General features: G+C 38.2%; 2 protein-coding genes across 2 annotated transcripts in view; both read right to left on the minus strand.

Annotated features, from left to right (window-relative positions):
* The window catches only part of LOC134617479 (3',5'-cyclic-AMP phosphodiesterase 4B-like), a 49708-nt gene extending 35020 nt beyond the window's left edge, over positions 1 to 14688 (minus strand). Inside the window, exons 1-3 of the mRNA XM_063462729.1 lie at positions 14607 to 14688; positions 12515 to 12583; positions 3625 to 3766 (exon numbers count right to left, since the gene is read on the minus strand). Coding sequence (XP_063318799.1) covers positions 3625 to 3666 — 42 coding nt within the window. The 5' untranslated portion in view covers positions 3667 to 3766; positions 12515 to 12583; positions 14607 to 14688. The remainder of the gene's footprint in view (positions 1 to 3624; positions 3767 to 12514; positions 12584 to 14606) is intronic.
* A 3297-nt stretch (positions 14689 to 17985) lies between these two features.
* Positions 17986 to 21113, minus strand: LOC134617489 (leptin receptor gene-related protein). Its single transcript, XM_063462742.1, has 4 exons — positions 20853 to 21113; positions 20440 to 20515; positions 19669 to 19852; positions 17986 to 19508 (listed from the first exon to the last, which is right to left on the minus strand). The coding sequence occupies exons 1-4, from the start codon at positions 20866 to 20868 to the stop codon at positions 19392 to 19394; spliced, it is 393 nt and encodes a 130-aa protein (XP_063318812.1). The 5' UTR covers positions 20869 to 21113; the 3' UTR covers positions 17986 to 19391.
* Positions 21114 to 21790: the final 677 nt, after the last annotated feature.

Here is a 21790-nt window from a genome sequence, read left to right on the forward strand (position 1 = left end):
CAAGCCATGCAATGATTCATTCAAATAAACCTATTTCACAGACACCATTTAGAAAGGAAACTGGGGTTTAAAAAGTAGTGAGGGACAGAACTGTTTGTTTTAATGTATCACATTTAAATTACAGCACTTCTGATCCAATGACCCGAAGAAAAGGCTACACTTCTGCAGAAACCAAGTCCAAGAGTTGCAATATAATCAAAACCAGAAAACTGTAATGAATTTATTCTGTACACATCCCCATTCTGAAATATAGAAGACGGATGCTGAAATAAAAATAACAACATAAATAATTATTCATTTGAAATTAAAACAGCTCAAAGTAAAAGTTACTTACTCGATTGCTGTGGCTCTAAATAAAATAAAATAAAATAAAATAAAATAAAATAAAATAAAATAAAATAAAATAAAATGTAGATCCAGACTTTAGTGATGTTATAGTTGGTTAAGGCCATGTATGAAACTGTAGGCAAGCACAACTGTTACTAATGACATTAATGAAGATTCTTTACATGATATCTTATTAATTGCACGGTAACACTGGGAGTTTCATCTTTGTATAGTATCACATTTAAGTCACAGTGTAATAAAGAGCCAAAACCACAGGATCAAAATTGGGAAGCACATTTGATGACCACAGTGAGGAATAATTATATGGTAACTTTCAAAAACATAATTATGCTTTCAATATCTGGATTAATAAAAAGTAATACGATAACATTAATATGCTAACTCGATAACAGCAATATTTCAAAAAGTAAGGAAAACTGTGTTTAATCAATTATTTCAACAAATCTGATACCGTTGGAAATCCTGTTCATTTCCCCTAAAATGTCCCACATTTGTAAGGAAAATGCATTTGTGGGTGGAGCAGCAGAGTTCAATATGTGGATGGCGCCCATGAAAAACTTGACAAATCTTCTCTGTCAATCTCGAAATGACCACTGAGAAAAACATTCCAGGTAATACGGTTATCCAGTTACAGCAGTGATTCTTCACTGGTGTATGGAAAGCACATGGTAAACTCAACTGAGTGTTCAAACGGATAGATGTTTGGACAACATATAGATATTATTTAACTGACAGTGTACACAGGCTGGTGTCTGTCTAACGGGAGAAATGAGAGAAAGATTATGTCATCCCATTTCCTCTTTCCAATCAATTTGACTGACAAGTAATAGCAGGGAAGTACCCTGCAAGACATAAACTGCAAAAAAGACAAGAATAGGGAAGGAAAAGACTCCGAATGATAGAGTGAACACGAGATGGTTGAAGAAACCAATGCAGAGATGGGAGTGTGCTGTCCTTTCTGATTGTCAGTAAACACACTGCTCTTCACTCCCCGGCTCGTTCTGTGCAATTTGCCTGACATATTGCTCCTGTCTTTTTAAAGATATATTCTTCCTCTCCCAGGAAAATGGGTGAAAATTAAATCTGGCAAAACATAAACTGTCCAGAGAACCAATCGAAGTCTGTTTCCATTTACTAAACCACTTGTCAAGCAGAGAACTAAATAGTCTCCTGTCAATATGTCAGTGTTATTGGGTAAATTATTTATTATTTGTTTATTGATTGCATCTGTTGTCTCGCTATGTAATTCTATTTCTCCACTGATCACTTGCCCATGGCATCAGGAATAAAGTATAAGGCCAATTCACCTTGTATATAAAGTATAAGCCAGGGGTCGAAACACTAGTAAACCTGGATTTGTAATGTGTGTCAGAACATGGTCATAAAAGGAAAGGAACTAAGATGAAAGGGAAAACAACAGATCTCAAACGGAGGTAGTGTAGCTGCACAGAGTCAAACAGAGGTGGAGTGGGTGTTTTCTCCAGGAAGATGAAAGGCCTTTCTTGGCTGCAGAGCTGAAACAGCTCCAGTGTTTTGTGGGGCACTTCCAAAAAGCCTTTTTGAGAAAGGCGATCATAAATGAGACGGCTTTAGGAGTGAAGCTCCAACAGCATGGCTTTATGTAGTGACTGAATTATTAAACCTTTCAGCAAAGACCGGAAAAATGACTCTTGCTTTAATTATTTAAGTGCTACAGAATCTAAAAGAAAGGTAGGACACATCAAACACTGTTGCATAGCGAATTCATGCTTAATGAGCTATTAATCTTCTCTGTGAAGCAAACAAAAACCTCAAGCTTGAAAATGAACAAAATTAACACACACATATGGTGGATAAAAAGAAATAAACAAATCTCTTTAAATAAAGTAATCTCTGTTACACTTTCAAAACTACCAAATGCCAACATGTGAGTCATTTAGGGAACACTACAGCAGCCCACTGCCACAGCCAAATTCTCACATAGTGGAAAACACTGCAGTGCACAGTTATAAAAAGCAGTGTAAGTAATTACTGAAAAAACAGAACAACTAGAGAAAAAATATTTAAGGCACACCAACGTACTATGTAGTACATCCACTGACCAGCCAGTTTATTAGGTACACTTTACTAGTATCAGTTTGGAACCCCTTTTGTCAAAGGTGCTTTACTTCAAAGAGGTGCTAGACAACACATTACAATACTGGTACCATATGATACTGAAATCAACTTCCATTCAGAGCTTCAGTAGGACGCCTTCACCATGCACCGAATGTATTGAGTTACTGCCACGTAATTGGCTGATTAGATATTTGCCTTAACAAACTGTAGCAAGGGAAAGAAACAGCCGACATCATAAGGTTCAGAAAAGAGAGCTCTATTATGAAGCTATCAAAAATGTGACCACCATTACCAAAACAAATGTTTGCATTACAGTAAAAATGCAAAAAAGTAAAAAATGTTATATATCTTGTCATGATTAACCATCATGTTACATTACACTGGATATTTCCCTCAGCTAAGAAACAAACACAGCACAGAAATGCTTTGCATTAGGCAGGCAATAAATTTAAATAAGAAATACATTTTTGCATAGCGTAATAAATTCTAAAGGGGATAGAGGGTGATAAAGGCCAGTCACAGCAGGAAAACTTTCATCATCCAGAATTTTACTTGGCCTCTGTGCTCCTGTTGGACAATGTCAGTGTAAATGAACTGGCCTGCCTGCCCAGTCATAAACACCACTGACACAGAGGAGAAGCAGATGGGCCTCTCTGTCAGATCCTTGTCCTTCCTCCTCTTATCCATGTTTCCATTCAGTCTATGCCCTGAATGTTTCCTAATGTGAGCTGTACTTTAACACGTTCATCCTCGGCCCACTCTGCCTCTTGCTTCTAAAGTCACTCCTCAACTCTCGATCTCCATCTTCTTCACTTTCTCGTACACACACAAATCATGAACACACGCACAAACACACACACCATCTCCCTCTCTGCAGTGTATTCTGCCAGATAGCGGTCTGTTGTGTACAGTACAGTCATCTGTTTGTGAGTCACTGACTGCCACACAGACATACTGCAGTGTGTTTTCCTGCTAGAGCTCAATCTACCTTTATTCGGAAGGAAACACAAGGAAGACAAATATTACAAAATATATGGAAAGTGCACAAATACGGAATCAGAAACCTTAAAGGTGAGGCACAGAATTTCAAATAAAAGGAAATTACATATTGCAGGTTAATGAATGCATGGACAGACTCATGATTTAGCAGATGGTTGGTGGGAAAAAATCAGCACTTACATCACCTGGTGTTACTCCATGCGCACTCCTACTTTTCTTCATCCTGAGGGATGCGCAGCCAGACTCTCCGTCTCTGTGTCAGATCCTCCAAAAATTCAGTTTTTTCCTGCGTCCTGTGCTGTGGGCAGCTTCACCAATACGCCTGCACACGGGAAGCAGGGAGGGTGTGGGAAACAATGTTAAAGTAGCAAATTTCAAAAGTTATTCTGCCTCAATCATAGTAAATCTGTCTGCATTTGATGTCAAACTTGCTTTAGCCTTGCATCAGACTTGAACAGTTTTGACCAGCTATATGGTGTACATGCAGTGAATAATTTGATACAAAGAAACAACACTGCATGAGCTGTGATACATTGCTTTTCTCTAAGCATTAACAAATCAGTGATTTACCAATTCCATCATTTGGATAAAAAGCATATAAAAGGTAATATAACTTAAAGGCAGTAAAACCCTTCACAAAAGTGTAAGACACAACTGGAAAGCTTAGCATACTTTCAGTGTTAATGCTACAGCAACAATAATCACTTTTACAAGCATTCTATCTATGCCAGCAGTGTGGCTTAGAGAGGCAATGCCATTATATTAGCCTTAGTTAGTCATTGTGGATCAGAATGAAATACATTTATTTGTTGCCATCAAATTTTCTACAGACATTCTTGGTCTCAAGAAATAAAGCCTAGAGCCTTTTTTCGAATGGTCATAATGAAAGTGACATTCCTTACTGTAAGTGGAATGTCATTGGATGGATGGACACAGAATGTGATCATGTCTTTGTTCTGATCGCTTGCTGATCACATATTCTGTATCATGTGCCCCTCTTAGTCTTGTCTTTCTTAAAACCGCACACAAGCCTCTTAAATATTAAGTGTTTAAACAAGCACTACTGTAAAAAAAAAAAGAAAAAAAAAAAAAAGAGGTTTTCTTAAAAAAACAGAACCACGGTTTGTTTTTTACAGTATGCTAAGAATTACTCATTAGTTAGGGTTGTGATATATACAGTTGTGCCTGAAGGCTTTTTAGTGAGATGCTGCTCACTGCAGAGCCCAGGGCTCTTTGTCGGAAAGTCTTTCACACACAAGCTAATGTAGTGAAACTGTATATTTTCCAAATCAAGTAGATTTAAAGTTTCACACAGGATTTGAACCCCAGTTTGTTGGGTGAACGCACTGATTAAGCCATTCATTTCCCGCATCATACCAATAATTTGTACCTTGCCACTCTTTACACTACCTCATCTAACTTTCATCTAACTGAAAGCAGAATAAAGGATTTTGAAAATGATGGTGGTGTCGCAAAGGCATGATGATGGTGTGATCGTATGCCAGCATCTATGGAGGTCCGAACATTCTGACCTCAACAACGAACATTATACACTTTTATGCCCATTAGGTTAAAGTCCCTAGCTGTCTGATAAAGGACATGCATTGTTGTTAGCAAATGAGTGGCACCCAACTTGGTCTACAGAGCTGGCTTAGGTCAAGCTCCATTCATTTGGCTTTGTAGTGAGTATCACTTTGACTGCTTGCTTTTAACCCAGTTCCAGTTTCTGCCAGCTTCTCTGAATGTAGTGACTGCGCACTCATCAATTATAGAATGACCGCAGCTGGTGGAAAATCACCGCAAGGCAGGAATGACTGACTAATCAATGTGACAGACATAAATCAATGTTTTCCATGTCATGATTGATCCCCACAGTGTGGCACCCACATTAACCTGAATTTGGCTGGCACTGTGTCCTTGTGTTAATGTCTGTGTAGGACTGCTGGGAGACTGCCGTCGGTGCTCTCCAGCTGCTGCCAAGCTAAATGGCATGAAAAGAAAATTTCCAAACCACAAACAGTTTAACCTTGCTAATAGATGTTCAAAACAATCACCTAGTGTATGTGTGGTGTGAAAGTGACTTCAAACTGCCCTCCCAATGAAAAAGTGACTGTTCCATATAAAGTGCTCTGCTTTTTAACTACAAACTGACAGCTGTTTAAAAACTACGCTACTTGTAGATCATTTTCTGAAAAGTGGAACGATTAATTCAAATACTTTTGAGAGCTTTTTAAATCCTCAGCAAGACTCCTTGGGTATCCACAACCTTTTCTTCTGAAGTGTGCTTTTCTTTAGATATTTCTTTAATTTATTTTAACTATAGCATTAACTAATAAAGATAAGATAAGATAAGATAACCTTTATTAGTCCCACACGTGGGAAATTTGTTAGAACATTTGTTACATTTGTTAAAATATCCATTTTAACCGTGGCACTGTTTCAAACAGTGTGCAAATATGTTGTAAAAGTTTCATATGATTTACTTTTTTGCGCAACTGTAAACAATTACATTAAAAATAATAATAGAAATGGAAAGGTAGAAAGATGAATGTACAATAAACCAGCCACCAAACTGGTATATTATGATAACCTTTGATACAGAAATCCTGAAAACACTACAGTACTTGCTTTAGGTAACGTATGCAGCTGCAATTCTTCTGATAGGAGCAACATGCTCATCTATCCTTGTGTGGGGAAAGAAATGCCCACAATCATGGGAAAAACTACACACTGAAAACGGCAACTAGTGCAGCTGGCACTGTGACATTTCTTTTTAAGACTTTAAGAGTCAGTCATTTTTATATAATTTAAAATGACAGAATAATTTCCACAAACTTAAAACATATTTGAACATTTTTCAGCCCATTTAATTATAAAAAATCTTAATCTGTAGTACTAATGCAAGGGAAAGCAATAATATTAGTCTAAGGAGTTCTTAGTGTTATTGGCTTTGTGTCACAATTTTGAGATGTGTGATAAATTTCACTGAACTATTTTCTAACAACTACCCAATAAAATATTTTTAAATATGACTAAGGCTGAGACTTCACTAGCACTTATAATGTTTAATGGAAAAACCATTATCAAAGGCAAATTTGTTTTTTTCTGTTAAAGTAAGTGCTAACCTATAATTGCCCCAATTATTAAAATTTCACAAATTTCACATAAGTTATGTGATTGGAATGTTCTTTCTTTATTATTAATAAATGTATAATTAACAACAAGCTACATATTTGCCAATTATTTACTTCAAAAGCAACATCTACGCCAGGAAGAAAACACTGTAAGAGTATCCTTAAAGGTATATATTCCCATGCCCTCGCAAGGTCATGTTGTTACAGATTATCAGCCTGACCTGACCTGAAAGCCAAGGACTATTGTAGTGAAAAAGGACTGCAGACAGATGGTGAAAGGTTATGCAGAATCATGCCATATAAGCCCAGCAATGACAGACGTAATCCTACAATAGTTTTAAAGCTTTAACACTATTAGCACAATTAATCAAAGGAAAAGATGACTGTGTCCTTGCTTCATCAGAGATGCTGAGAAGCATGTGCTCAGTGTACAACATGCCCAAAAGTCCCAATTTAGTGTAAGTGTATAGATGTAATATATTTTTTAAACAGAGTTATGGGAGTTAGCAGTCTCTATGAGACCACTTATTGTGAATTTAGGTAGCATACACTGTTTAATTATTTGTTGCTATGCCTCTGAGGCTACAATTTGAAAGCTGTGGCATTTCCAACTGTTCCAACTTTTACTGAGGTAAAACAGCAAAGTTATAATTTGCTTTTTATTATGGTGTTTTGTCAAAGTTTGGTTTAATTTCCGTTTTAGTTCATTATATTTCAGACAATATTTTAAGGAGATCAGTAGATTGACAACTGAGGCTCACTGTCAACAAGGAGCCATTATATAGATGTACTACTGTTAAAAAAAAATGTTTGTCATAATCTTACTTTCAACTCTTGCTACTTGCCATTCATCTTAATAAAAATGTCAGGGTTCTGTCAATGCATCTAAGGAAGGGAAAGCCCTTTGAGGCTTGAGCATTTGAGCATGAAAGAACTCTCAATCAAAACATCAGTGGACTTAAGACACTAGATTACACAGCCTCCACTTACTAGAGAGAGAAAAAAAGAAAAAAAAGCTTCCACTGACCTCCCATTCTCACAGCCTCAGCAAAAGATCACCTCCAGGGGTTGGTCTCTGCCTCTACAAATAATTGATTGTTGATGTGAAGCGGGTAACAGAATGCATGGTCATGAGGCAGCACTCAAGATGGTGATTGTAAGAATTTGGCATGGATTTGAAGAGCACATCAGAGAACGTTGTGCTATATGGATATTATCATTGCATTAAGGGGAAAAAATAACAAAGCATCTTTGCTTAATCTACAACTCGAGGGCAATGCGCGGGTCATGGACAGCCTTGGCTTTACCATAATCAGTCACTGCACAAAACAAAGCTGCCTACAAAACATAATTTACAATCCCTACAAGGTGTGATGATACATGATTTTGAGATACATGATAAACTGCACAAATTAGATTATTAAAATTGTAGTTAGTGATACTATATTTTGCATGGGGTTTCCATCGGTTCTATGGTTTCCTGTCACAGTCCATAAATGTGAACATCAAATAAAACAAAAGCACTGAATTGGGGAAGCAGGGAAATGCCTTAACGCTGTAAGAGCATGCACAGTAAATGGGAAGTTCACAATACTAATAAAAACTAGCGTCTGCAATCAGAGGTCTGCATGGCCGAAAACGAGAAGTGACAAAATTCAGCCATCTGACGAGTTAATCTATGTCACACAGCACCCATGAACAATGGAGAGCTTTGAAGGGTGAGTCATTAATTGAAAACAGCTGGTCACCCACACAAAGGTACCTTTTGTGGTGGTAAAACAAAGAGCGGTAAAGAAATCATGCGTGGAACTGTGTTAATATTACATTCAGTTACTCTGAAGTCCAACAAGGGGGGCTTTTGAAGCCATCTGTGTGTCATAACCCTGAAGGAATAACTTTACATTTATCATTTACTAAAACCCAGAGATTTGCTTATATGACATGTATTTATTTGGCAAACTGACTTCATTGACCTAGCATTGAACTATTCTGTGTTGAATTAATCTTTGTTTAAGTTTTGAATATTCAGTGTGTGAATGCTAAATGGCGAATCTAGCACTGGTCACAGGACAAGACAGCTGTCGACATTAGGTTCCATTTGACTGTTATGCCCACCCACGTTTATTCCATCTAAATCCCACTGAATGCACTTTATTGAGTCCTACAGAACAGCAATTTGAACATGCAGGCTGTTCACAGATTGTATCTCATCTATATGACCAAACGCAAGAGGTTGAGTGGTCTTGTTTTACTGCCTCAGGAAGATAACAAAGACATAATGTTTTTTTCCTCCTGACATTTCAAATCATAGGATAAATATGAAAAAAAGGGAACTGAAACTCATCCAAATGAAGACTTAAGTCAGAGCCACCCGCAGTTTCATTTAAGGCGAAAGACATCAATATGTTATTGTAGGGTGATTCAAATGAAACAGCTCAATGATCGCACACTGCATTTCAAAAACATTTGCACACTTTATCTGTCGAGTCTAATCTGGCAGATATGTAGCTGAAGATTTACCACAATCACTATTTACAACCTTCAAAGAGCAAACAGACGACAAGAAAAATAAATAATCAGGCCTCCTGGAGGACAATATCTCCAGAGTCATTTCTTTAATTTGGAGTTTTAAGGTTACTTAGATTATATTTGCACAAGCCTGAAAAATAGTACATGTTGTGGGGCATAATGCTAAAAAAGCTGTTTTGTAGATGTAACAGCTTGAGAAAAATGACAAGCCAAAGTTAGGCCCGTTCCCAAGAGGAGAGACACGTATGCATTACAAATGGAATTTCAATGAAAACTATCTAAGCTAGTGGGAAGTACTTGCTTTTTTTCCAGAACTTCTGGAATATGTACTTGCCAACTGGAGTAAATGTATAGACACTATTTATAGGCTTCCTGGCTTCATTAAACAGACAATCACAGAATGTTATATATGATTGAAGAACTTCTGCTTTCACAAAAGCACTCCAGGCACCATTTTAGAAAGATCCATATTAATGTAATTCCTACAGAGCTGAATATGATACCAATCAATATTTGCCAGGCTCCTTCAGCACAGAGTTGATCTGTTAATTTCCTCTGAATGTACAAGGTTAAGAACTGCATTTCAAGAAAAATACTTGTTAGACGGTTGCAGCAAGTTTTAGGCAGTTTTATTTTTCTATTTTTATCCATCCGTCCCACACTGTGTGTGTAGGCTTGTTCTACACACAAAGCAGTTGTTGCACTTCATGCAGGTGTACTTGTATTTACAAAGTTAGAGCACACTGACATAATTATGTCCACAAATATGAATAATCATTTCATAGAAAGATACATTGTTACAGATCACAAATATGTCAGAGGCAATTTTCTACACAGGCTTAAAATGTTTAGTCCAAGGAACTGGTTAGCTGAAAGTAATCTGTAACTATTATCTGTGACTACAGTACTATTTAGATAATTCACCTTTTAAGCAAGCTTTCAAGCAAAATGCTGCTTGTCTCTACCAGGAGTGCCACCAAGGAGGGGCTAAGGGGGGCACTGCCCAACCCCCCAAAATTTGCTGCCCCCCCCCCCCGGCAAGACAGTCTTATGTTGTTCATAATTCTAATAAATGTGAGTACAAGAGAGAGGAAAACATCCTGCAATGAGTTGAAACATTAACTCGTTATCTATTCCTGCTTAAAACAGATTATTATGGATTTCAAAATCTTATTTGGTTTTCATATGTTCCTATTTTCAATGGCAACTTAACTTTAATAGCAGAAAATTAACTAAGCATAACACTCTTTTCTCTTTCTTTTTTGCCATATTTTTCAAGTAACCTATATTTGGCAACAGCATAATAAAACTAGAAATCTGTTTTGGTGTGCCTTCTATAAACAATTGATTAAGAATGAAACACAACTGAATGAACACAACTACAAGTGTTATGAACATTTATCAAATACGTTATGAAGGAAGAAACCTTTCAAAGAGTAATAGTTTTACACTGTTTTTAAGCTTCAATCAACAACTGAATTTCCTAATGTTAATGAGCATTTCTCATTTTAGACTGCTTGCAGTTGAGAGCTCTAAACTAAGTCACATTTGCATTCAGTGCAAAAGTAGATTCAAGCAGAAATGAGCTTTTCAGACGAGCGAAGACTGAGAGGAGTTTGTTGAGGAGGGAGAGAAACAACACACCAATTTGTGGCAGCTGAAATATGACGTCACTGTGGAGGCCACAGGGAACCCACTGCCCTACTGTACAGACACAGAAAGCCAGAGACACAGAGAGAGAGAATGGGTAGGCCAGACTCTCAGAGCCTGTTGGTACTTGTAGATTGTTCTTCTCTCACAGCATGTGCTTGTTATATTGGCACTGTGAATAACAGTAACGGGGGAGGCAGACTGATTTCCAGTTTCGTTGTCTTACAGACTGACTTGATTGGTTTAAAAACATAAATACGAATAAATAAATATTTCATGCAAAAATACCTACCTTAAAGAAGATACCTACAATCACCCTCGTGTACTTTTCATGTGTAACTAGCAGAATAGTACAAATGACTCATCTATTCATATTCAGCATTCATTAAAAATACTTTTTTTATATTTGGATGAAAGAAATGACAAAAAATGTTTATTTCATCATGAGCCTTAGATGTTGTGGATTCAGACAAAAAGAACAAAATTACACATAATTGATGGGGATTGGACACTGGACACATGGCAGCAGTGACTCTGGATGAGTCACTCCTAAGAGTTTCTGACAAAACCAGCAATAATTACGAGAGAGTGCCAGCTTTGAAAAAACACTCACGCTGATTACCCCATCATATTCAAGTCGCTTTAATAACATGCACTCAGGTATTGTTATTGAAGTACTGTCGGTGTCAGCTCTTCGTCAAGTATCCATTTACAAGAGGAAACTTGGTGTACCAACTACACAGGCTAAAGCTTTTAGAGTGAAAAATAACAGCTGACTTGGGGAGTAAGGCGGTAACAGAAGGCTTGGCATGGTGTGCAGGATTCGGAGGTGGGGGTGGAGATGGTTCACTGATAGGGCCTTTGGTGAGTATCATCATTGGCAACATCCATGTAAACATAACCGCAAATCCAGAAATGAATCATTGTGAAGCTTTGATCTGTCCTCTTGGGACATACTCCTTGAGTTGAAGTGAACAAATTCTTTACAAAAAGTTTCGCAACGCTATCTTGAGGAACCATTTTCTCTTTCCCACCAGCACCTATACCAATATCTGTTCTGCAACGAGAACTAACTGAATAAGAACTAGACAATATTTCCTTAATTTGTTGTTGTTAGTATATTCAGGGTTTCTTGCTTCAGAACTGGCCTTTAACAGGAATCTATACACAACTATGTCCACATACTTTAAATTCACTGAGCCTGTGTTACCTTACATGACAGATGTCTGATTTTTCTTTTATATATTTTGGACCATTTCATAAACAAAATATATATATTATATTTGAGTAAACAAAAACAAAATTGATTAAAAAATAATTGAAAATATTGATATTGATATTGATATTGATAAAACCTTATACTGATAAGCAGATGCCTTCAAATTGCTCAATTTGTCTGGCCAACATCTTAAAACCACAATTTAAGGCACTTTAAGAAATCATTTAAGAAAAGTGGGAAATCTGAGGGGAGGATTAGTTATGTATTTTTTCTTGAAAAACAATTTCACACATCATATTAATACCTACCGCATATGCATTCTGAAAATGTCACGTAGTACAAATGCCCATAACCCCATCGCACTGAATTATGGACTTGATATAAAATTATACCGAGCAATTTCAACAAGCAGCTCTGCAATATACTGCAGAATTCCTCTGCATGGAAACTAATAGAAAAATATATAATACTCTATAATACCTATAAAGTGGATTCTGGCCACAATATTTCCTCTCAGTGACTGTAAAGGTGTACTTACAGAAGGAGCTGTTCTCCTTGAGACAGTGGTGAACGGGCGAGCAGGAATTCACATCAGCAAATTTTCGATCTGAAGGAGAAACAATGTATGGATTATAACTGGACTGATCACATTTCACAGTGAAATCTTTGAGAAGGAAAAAATGCTGACTGATCACAGTATTTTGGTCAGTTGAAACTATACGATTGATTGTAGACCAGCACCAATGGTCCATGATATATCTCTTAAGGGAACCATATATCATATTCTGTGCTTGTGCATTCAATCATGCATGCAGGGATTTCTGTATTTCCAGTCAGCTGGAGTTTCCACCCAAACATGACAAACACCGGCTGGAAGCCAAACATCACAGTTCAGTGACAAGAAAGGCAGGACAGTAACAACATCATCATTAGTACCACCAACCAAGCAACCACTAAGTGAGTCATCTGTCTGACAGCCCGCCTAACAAAAAGCTGTATGTATGTGCCCTCTTTTTCAGCCCTGTCTGAGAATAAAATCACAAAGAGGCCAGCTAAATTCATACCCCATAACCCAACGGACATCATAAATGCTTTGAGCTGTGCTTAAAGGGAAATGCAACTAAATTTCAGAAATGTAACATGCGTCAATATGTGACATTCCAGCGAAATGTCACAACTGTGGGGTGTGGGGTGGGAGCTCGTGTCGGATGCAGAACCAACGCAAAGCTTTGAAAAGTGATTATTAAGAAGAGGAAAAAATGAAACCTATGGTTTTTTAATGTTCAAACTTTGGAATAAAAAAAGGCATACATTCAAAAATATACTGTTACAAATCCACAAAGTCAAGTATCTAGATTCACTCCTGCACAAAACAAAAGGCTCCCACAAAAAAGAAACAGAAACTCTCAAAAGTCGGTCTCAATGTTAACAATTGTGAAATAAATAAAATGGTGCAAATGACTTATATTCTCCACGCTACTAACAGTAGCATTCACAGCAAACAGTGCATTTGGAAAGGACCAACGACATCACCAGCCTGCTGACATTTTAGCATCTGTGTGTTGTGCCTTAGTTTTACGGGTGGATATTCATGTACCAATCAATGGCTACTGTTGTGCCCCACTTAGTGCTGTGAAAGATGGTAAAAGACCTTTTATAAGATGACAAACAGTGATGGCTTTAATAAAGTTCACAAAGTTCAGCACCAATAAAAACTCAAAGGGAGATGATGAACTTAAAAGTGTTGGAGCCATTCCCAGTAAATGTGTCACTACTGTGGACATATATTCATTAAAGCTAGACACATCAATTACTAGAATATTATCGTTATTTTTCGAGCAAGTTAAAATAATGAGCCTAACTAGTGCTGTCCATCTTTGACTGACCTCATCCTACCCTGACTTCACTGCTAAATGGGTTGACAGGTTGTGTTAATGTGGGTCTATCCAAGTTTTCCATCACACCACCTACAGTTCACAAATACTCCCTTTCTCGCCACCCACACAATTCTCCCAAACTCAGACATAAATCACACTCGCTTGTTTAGGAGAGAAATCACTAACTTTGATTTCTTAGGTTAGACTCAGTAAAGTGCGTCTAACCTGAGAATCTAAGAATGTTTTTAGTGTAACGCACACACACACTAAAACAATTGAACAAGTCGACTGTCAACAGGAAGGGAGATGCCCGCAAAGAAAAGTCACCAGAGAGATTAGGAGCACAGTCTGCGCAAAGACACGAAAACTGCGTGATATGACTAAATCAAAAGACCTTTCAGTGCAACTCAAGACATCCGAGCGCCGATCGTGTTCCACCCAGAATAGCCTCGGTACAGCTCAAATTACGGAAACCTGTCACCTGAACGTCCTGAAACTCAATTTTTCGCAAATATCTGAAATAACTAATTCCATTATCCTTTCCTGTACATATTTTAAAGGGATGCTGCACACATCTATCAAAACTTCAAAAATGTCGCGTGGGCTATTGTTGTGTGCTAGAGAGGAAAAACAACATAAAGCTCTGAGTGTACAAATGATAAGCTCGATAAGTTTTTTTCTTTATTTATTTTCCTGGAAGCTAAAGAAAACGACAGTTTGTCTATAAGAAAACGGTTAAACGTGGTCTCTTACCAGTAACAGGCTTTATCCGTTTTCCGACGCGCTCGTGTCTACTGCAACACACTGTACGCACTGTTCCTGTGCTGCGCTCCGAGCACGCGCCCCCTTTTATTAGGTTCCATTTGTGCCATTCGCGCTCGATCCCTTTCACGACCTCGCGAGCGCATCGATTGGCTTTAACATCCACGACGCAAATCCTTCCGCTTACCAATGGCTTTACAGCGCTCACGCCCTCTGTGCCTTCTCACTACTGCTGCCTGTTCGGCATCATCCATTTGATTTCCTGCCAGCGCAAGATATGGATTACTGTTTAATGGCTCTACAAGTCCCTCTGGCCCTCTGGCTTTCATTAACTTCCTCATATGCGGATCGTTTCTGTTAAATAGCGGTCAGGGATACTGAGCTAAACTGAAAGTTATCCACACTATTTATATTTATTTTATTTTTATCAAAAAGGTTAATTATATGTTTCACATACAAAATAATTATCTACATGCAGTGATGTGATGGACCTGTCTATGATCTATTACTTTTGCCCATGCCAGCTGGAACTGACTCAAGTTGCAAAGCTGCAACATAGATAAAACAAGCCAGTGCAGAAGAGCAAAGAACTGAAAGTTCACCAATTCACTCTTGAGACTTGCTATGAAAGTGAACCAGTCCTCGTAGATTCCGAGGTTAAAATGCCCAACTTCAGCAACGAAATCTTTAGATAGAAATGATGGAGGTTTCCATTCTAATTTTATTTTTATAACACCAAATCACAACAACAATGGCCTCAAGGCGCTAACAATCAGACTAACCCCCTATAAGCAAGCACTTGGGACAGTGGAAAGGAAAAACTCTCTTTTAGCAGGAAGAAACCAGGCTAAGAGAGGGACAGCTATCTGCTGGGACTGGTTTGGGGCGAGGGGAGGGAGACAGTTTTTTTTTTTTTTAATAACTCATTTGTTTGGAGTTTGGCTTAAAGTTAAGGGTGTGAACATTTTGACTGTGTTCACACAGGCCGTGCTAGCCAGCAACTGTCTGCTAGACCTCGCTTTGCTATTTTGAGTCACTGAGCTAGATCTCTTCACTGTGTTTGCGCTGTTGCTCGCATGTAAAGCATTTCCAGTGGATTCATCTGTTTGTGCTCCAGTTTTTTTGTGAATGAAAATCTCATACAGTTTATGAATGCTAACCAAGACTACTAGATAGCTGATCATTTAGCACTACACTTCTGGTGACAACATAAAACAAACAACATAAAAGAAATACAGAGATGGTCAAAATGCTAACTAAATAACATGCTAATGCTAATGTGCATTTTTTATATTCAGTCTATGTAGCCTACAGACGGGTTACAGACCTGTGAAAAGGAACAAAGTTTTCCAAGGGCAACCTCATAATTGTAAACTGATTAAGATCTTACCAATAATTCCAGTATTGGGTGCCATTTGGGGCAATTCCTATCCTAAAACTATTATATAAATACAGTCTCATCAGTTTCATTAGCCCATAGACCATATGGAGGACGGTAATGAAAAAAATATCCATGTTTTGTGGGAATCTTTTCTTTATTTTGGCAGCCACTATTCTACAGGAACAAGTAGGTATTTAAATATATATCTGCCTGTTCTAGTTAGAATTACCTTCAGCAGTGTTACTGCACTGTTGTTAACATTGTGTTACCTCTTGCTGCAGTGCATTATGCTTTACTCATTTCTTTTTGGTCTTGCATTGTTTAACTGGGTTCTGTTGCGCTGACTGTGTATCTGCACTGAGCTGTACAGTGTGTTGCCTTTGACACTGCCACCCACCACAGCGGCAGTGTCATGTAGTGTTTATTGCAGCATCTCACATTAACAAACACTGTATGCGTGTTGCACAGTGTGTTGCGCTGTTATGTTGCTCAAAACTCTGTTGCATTATGTTGTGTTCAAGGGCATTCTCGGGAGTGTTTTAGAATGATTTTGATGCCTTGGTTGTTGCCAGGCAACAGCTGTCCTGAAAGAGAGATGAATGGGTGTCCCTGGGCATCTTTTTCATCTTCATCTTTCCTTTCATCTTTCTTTTCTTCTCAATGCCTCACTTTCAGAGAGATTATGTTGAGTATAGATGTAGTCTGACTTCAGCACTTACTCTCTCTCCCTCGGCAGACACTTGCATCACATCAAGGTGCCAGCTTTGTAGTCGGAAGACACGATTCACATGGTATTAATCCCACTGATGTAATCGAAGGAGCATTTGGCTCTTCTTTCTAACAAATTGTTAGTTCTCACCAATCAATCCCCAACTTTTCTTCATAAAATATTGCATTAACAAAATGTTTTGTTTTTTTTTATCTACAGCCATGTTAAGGCCTCTGCTTCATTCCTGAGACTAGCCCACTAGCGTAAATTGACTCTAAAAATTCTTTGCAGGGTGCCTCAGTAGTGCAACTTGCTGGCATTGTTTCACACAGGTGGCTGAATTCATCATGTTAATGCCTTCCAAAATCAGATTTACATTTACTATAATCAGTATCTAGTGTTCAAGTTCTTAAAGTTTGCATAAACATGCAGTGAAGACATTATACATTGCACATACACAACTTTGCTATTGCGTTTCAGAAGAGACTTTTACGCAGCAGCAATGATACAGCTGCTAAACCTGTTTGTAGAGATGTTAGACCATAAACTATACATGTTGTGCCCACTCTCATATAAAAGGCAATTAGTGGAGGCAGGCAGCACGTTTGACATATAAATAATAATAATTCATATGCAGAGTGCAGGTTCTTTTGTTTTGTGGAGGAAATGCACTCATTTCAGACTGGTGAGGTGGCTTCGGTGCAACCCGACACACATGAACAGAGAATGAAATTAAACCACTCAGGTGGTGTGCAGCTGCGTGGTGGATTTCTGTCACATGCAATTTAACCCTGAATAGGTATTGTTGGGTTTTATCACTCCTTTGTTATGCGGTTTGTTCACATCTGGCATTGTTGCCAGTCTGCATTAATTACTAATGCGTGAGTGTTTGGAAATGGCGGAAAGGGAAAGCAGAAATATGTTTTTCAGTGAGGATTATAAGCTTGTACGCAAACTATGAAGTAGCAAACATAAAAAAATAAACAGATAATTAAAAATTTAGCAGCTGTTCACACCTGTGTTTCAGTCAAAATCCAACCAGAAGGAAATAATTCCTAAACACTCACCCACACAGCTTCTTTTCCACTTCATGTCTCATGAGAGGCCCTTTCTGGGGTTTGCTACAACCGCTACTGCTGCTATGCTGTCTAAACAGTGCGCAGGTGTCTGATTGGATGCATCAGCCATCAGGAGCGACAAAGAGGTGAGATGTACAGAAGTCAAATCAAGTTCTTATCAAATCATGATCAGTGAACAGACAGAGCCCGTGCATTTGCTTCACTACACAGAGAGTTTTAATCAGTGTTAGAAAAGTGCAATCAGGAGCTTATAAAAAAAACTTACAGAACTCTTAGGCACTCCTTAGTGTCTTTAAAGTGTGAATATAGCAGTCACAACAGAGAACGTACACTTTCTTCCCGTTGATAGACTTGAACATGTCAGTTACATACAAACAATACAACATTTCCCTCTGAAAAGCAACTGTGTAGCAGATGTTTAGGAAATCAGAAATTTTCTGAGAACATTTCTTTCTGTGACAGTTTTCGTTACACATGCTGATCAAACAAAGCTCACCATTAGTTATTGACTGACTATGGGAACATTACATGCGAGGATGCAAATGTTAAATTACAGTTAAAGATTTCACCGGGCCCTGATGGTGAAAAACAAATTACAACCAGACCCTTTGAAAGGTGCATTGTCTAAGGCAGGCGTGTGTGAAGAAGTATGCGAGAGAAGGCACCTACTAGGACAAAAATAGCAAACATGTACAGTATTTACCATTCAACAAGTAAAAAAAAAAGAAAACTGAATTCATTATGCCATAACATTTTGTCAGGATTATGGATTGCTTTGTAATGTACAGAAGAATAAAGTTTAATGGCTACTTTTTCTGGACTGATCGTACAAAGAGCTCTTTTTCAGATGCCTCGGCTGGCTTTTGAGGATCGTGTTACTGTGTAGCGGACATTTATTTATTTTTTTAAAATATAGTTTAGTGGTGAATATGCTCCAGTAGAATTGCAGTCTAGAAATGATCTTTGGTGAAAATGTAAACAATTGCACCAGAACACAAAAAATAAAATGCTTGAGGAATGAAACACACAAACAAAAACAAAAGCAAAACAACATACTTAACACAAATATATCTTCACCTGATTAGGAGTCCTATAACTTGCTCTGTACTAGCAAAGAGTGCTCATAATAATAAGCAAGCTATAACTCCTCCCTTAAACAATGAGGACAGATAATGCAGTATAAGCTTTGCAGTATACATTACAATAGTTATTCTTTAGGATCCCTTTAGGATATTGATTAACTGAGGCATAATAGCTGCAGTGAGCAGGGTGATTCAGCAACTGAAACAAAGGCAAGACGAAGAAAATAATCATATATGTATTAATGTGGATATTGATGGCACATAAGAGGGGTACAGACATTCATTTCTCCCTGGTCCCAGACGTAAGGCACATTACAGGGCACACAGTTATTTCCAAACCTAATCCCCACCCCAGTATAAAAATCAGCATGACAACACGCTGGTTTCATTTGACATTTTGCTGCCTACACTAGAGCTTCATCCCCCATTGAGTGCAGGACACATGTGCCCCTCAGTCTGCAGTCTGTTCGTTCAACTATCCACCCACCCACCCATCTGTCTGTCTGTCCACTTTCCAACGGCACTTTACCACTGCTCCCAGCTCCAGTCATCCCCGCCTCCAAACACGATAAAAAAGCCTAAGATGGTGAGAAAGATGACGGCGTTTCCGGTCATCACCAATCCACAGGCGCCCCACTTGATCTGCACGAAAGAAATGGCCCATTAGATTTCCACTGTAATTTTGTTTTCACTGCACATGCACTACTTGTACGCACAGATGAATTTACGCTCATTTAGTATGATCCGAAATATTTTTTTTTGCTGTGTATTTAAATAAACTAAATAAGTAAAGAGAACTCACGGTGTTGGTACGGGCCAAAACAATGGGTAGTCCAAACGATGATACCACAATGCCAGTTGTTAAGAAATAGGCCAGCTCTCTGCAGGCATTGCTGGATTCAGAGTCATCACTGAGGCGTCTGGATATGAAGGTCGGGATGGGACTTAATACGTAGAAAATCAGGACAAACATCGGCCAGTAGACCCTGCAAAAACAGATGAAATTGTCAAAAATATTTACAAAGGACATGAAACACTCGTCTTCAAAAGAATGGAACATCTTAGCACACCTGAAGCTCAGTTTACTCATCATTAGGAGTTCTAAAACTGTGAAACCAGTTACAGAAAAATGTTCTGGGGCTCTTAGTAGGGTGATTTCCAGTTTTTAAGTAGTAACTTCAGTCACATCAGTTGTCTCAACATGGGCTTGATTTTTTTTTTTTTTTAATGAAAGAGAAAAGCTGCATTAGAAACTGAGGTTTGAGAGATGTTGACATGTAAGGGCAGCAGCCTATTAATGAGTGGCACCGCTGAGCTGCATTACAGAAACTGGCATTCCTGGAGTGTGACCAACAAGAGGACTATAAGGGCTATAAATACAGGCCTTGACTGCATTGATCTGGCCTTTTTTTTCTCTCCAATCAAAAGTCACACAATGTAACTGCAGAGTGAATGATGTTGTTCAGAGCTCTTTGATAAGCCACAACCAAAACTCAGTTATTTCTGTAATAATGTAAGTCAGTGTCATAAAATAGCACGTATAGCTGCTGATACGTTTACAAGGAGAACTTACCCGTACGATTCTAATGCACAGCCCAGCAGAAGAAATGTCAGTCCAATAGCACCACTAAAGGACAAACCAACCAGTGCTAAAACGAGACACCAATAACTCTACATTAATCACAGAGCTGTTTTTGGCCAAAGTACAAAACAAATACACGGTAGGCGTGGAGCACTCGTGGCAGAGCTGTCGGTAAACTAAGAGTACAGGATACACTGGATAATAGCAACAACTTTATGCATAAATCAACAGGTTAATAACTTATCTGGCAACAGATCTTAATGACCTGCGACAGAGACGCGAGTTTCGAGATGATACAGCAAACGTTTTGACCAGTGTGGAAAACTCAGCTTACAAACTTTTAACTTCAAAAACTTTGACACTCAACTCTCGGCTGACCCAGCTGAGCCAAAATTAAAAAATACCTTTAATGCCTGCCATTGCGGTCAACGTCTGAAAACCCCCTCTTTGTGTTTATTTCTGCTCTTTGTGCACTGTTTACGTGCTCGGGCTCGATGTCGTCGTACAGGAACTTCCTGCTTCCTCGGTCGGGTTTTCCTTTCTTTGCATCAGGTGACCTCCTTAAAGCTACAGTAGCTCTGCGGCTAGCTGGGGCTTGAACTTCTTTACCGATATACTGTAATCTTGACGGGCAAAAAGTTTCACCTCACACCATTCACCAACGTTGACCCAAACAGTCCTAGCTGGTGACGTAGTCTCTCGATGACGAGCACGAGAGGATTTAGCGCGTGCTTCCAGCGGGCTTTACACGTCTGCGTGTTGTGTTACAATATAAGCTGCTGCAGTTATACAGACTACATTACTTATTCGTTACTTGAGTATTTTAATTGTTTGTTACCTTAAACTTACTCGTCCCTACATTTTAAATGTATATCAAGTCTATTATTATTATTATTATTATTATTATTATTATTATTATTATTATTATTATACTTATTTATGACTATTTATCTTACCCAAGAGATACTTTCTTGTAGTTTTTCCTTATTGAATAACAACTACTATTACTTGAGTAAAAGTCATGACCCTACTTAAGTAATAGAACTAAAGTTTCAGTATTATAATGTAGCTAAACATGATTCAGAATTATATAAAATATACTGCTCGATCGTAATTACTGATTTATTATGGCATATGTCACTATAATCTTACAGCTGGAGCTGGAACAGCAGCTTCTGTACAGCTGGGGAGCTTTATCCACAATAATATAGTATAATACACTGCTTGAAAAAAATGGAACATGTGATCATCACAGTACAAGAAAAAAAAGTTAAAAACGTTATAAAGCACTGAGTCCATTCCCCCTTTGTTTGTACAGGTACACTAGTGAGGCAATAAGAAA

Source organism: Pelmatolapia mariae, linkage group LG18 (assembly GCF_036321145.2).
Source record: "Pelmatolapia mariae isolate MD_Pm_ZW linkage group LG18, Pm_UMD_F_2, whole genome shotgun sequence".
Classification (NCBI taxonomy): domain Eukaryota; kingdom Metazoa; phylum Chordata; class Actinopteri; order Cichliformes; family Cichlidae; genus Pelmatolapia; species Pelmatolapia mariae.

What these genes read in the sequence shown, in the direction of transcription:
- LOC134617489 (XM_063462742.1), bottom strand. An exon ending in TGTGCATTAGAATCGTACGG is followed by an intron (nt 19,853 to 20,439) that starts GTAAGTTCTCCT and finishes CTGTTTTTGCAG; the next exon opens with GGTCTACTGGCCGATGTTTG. An exon ending in TTTTGGCCCGTACCAACACC is followed by an intron (nt 19,509 to 19,668) that starts GTGAGTTCTCTT and finishes TCTTTCGTGCAG; the next exon opens with ATCAAGTGGGGCGCCTGTGG.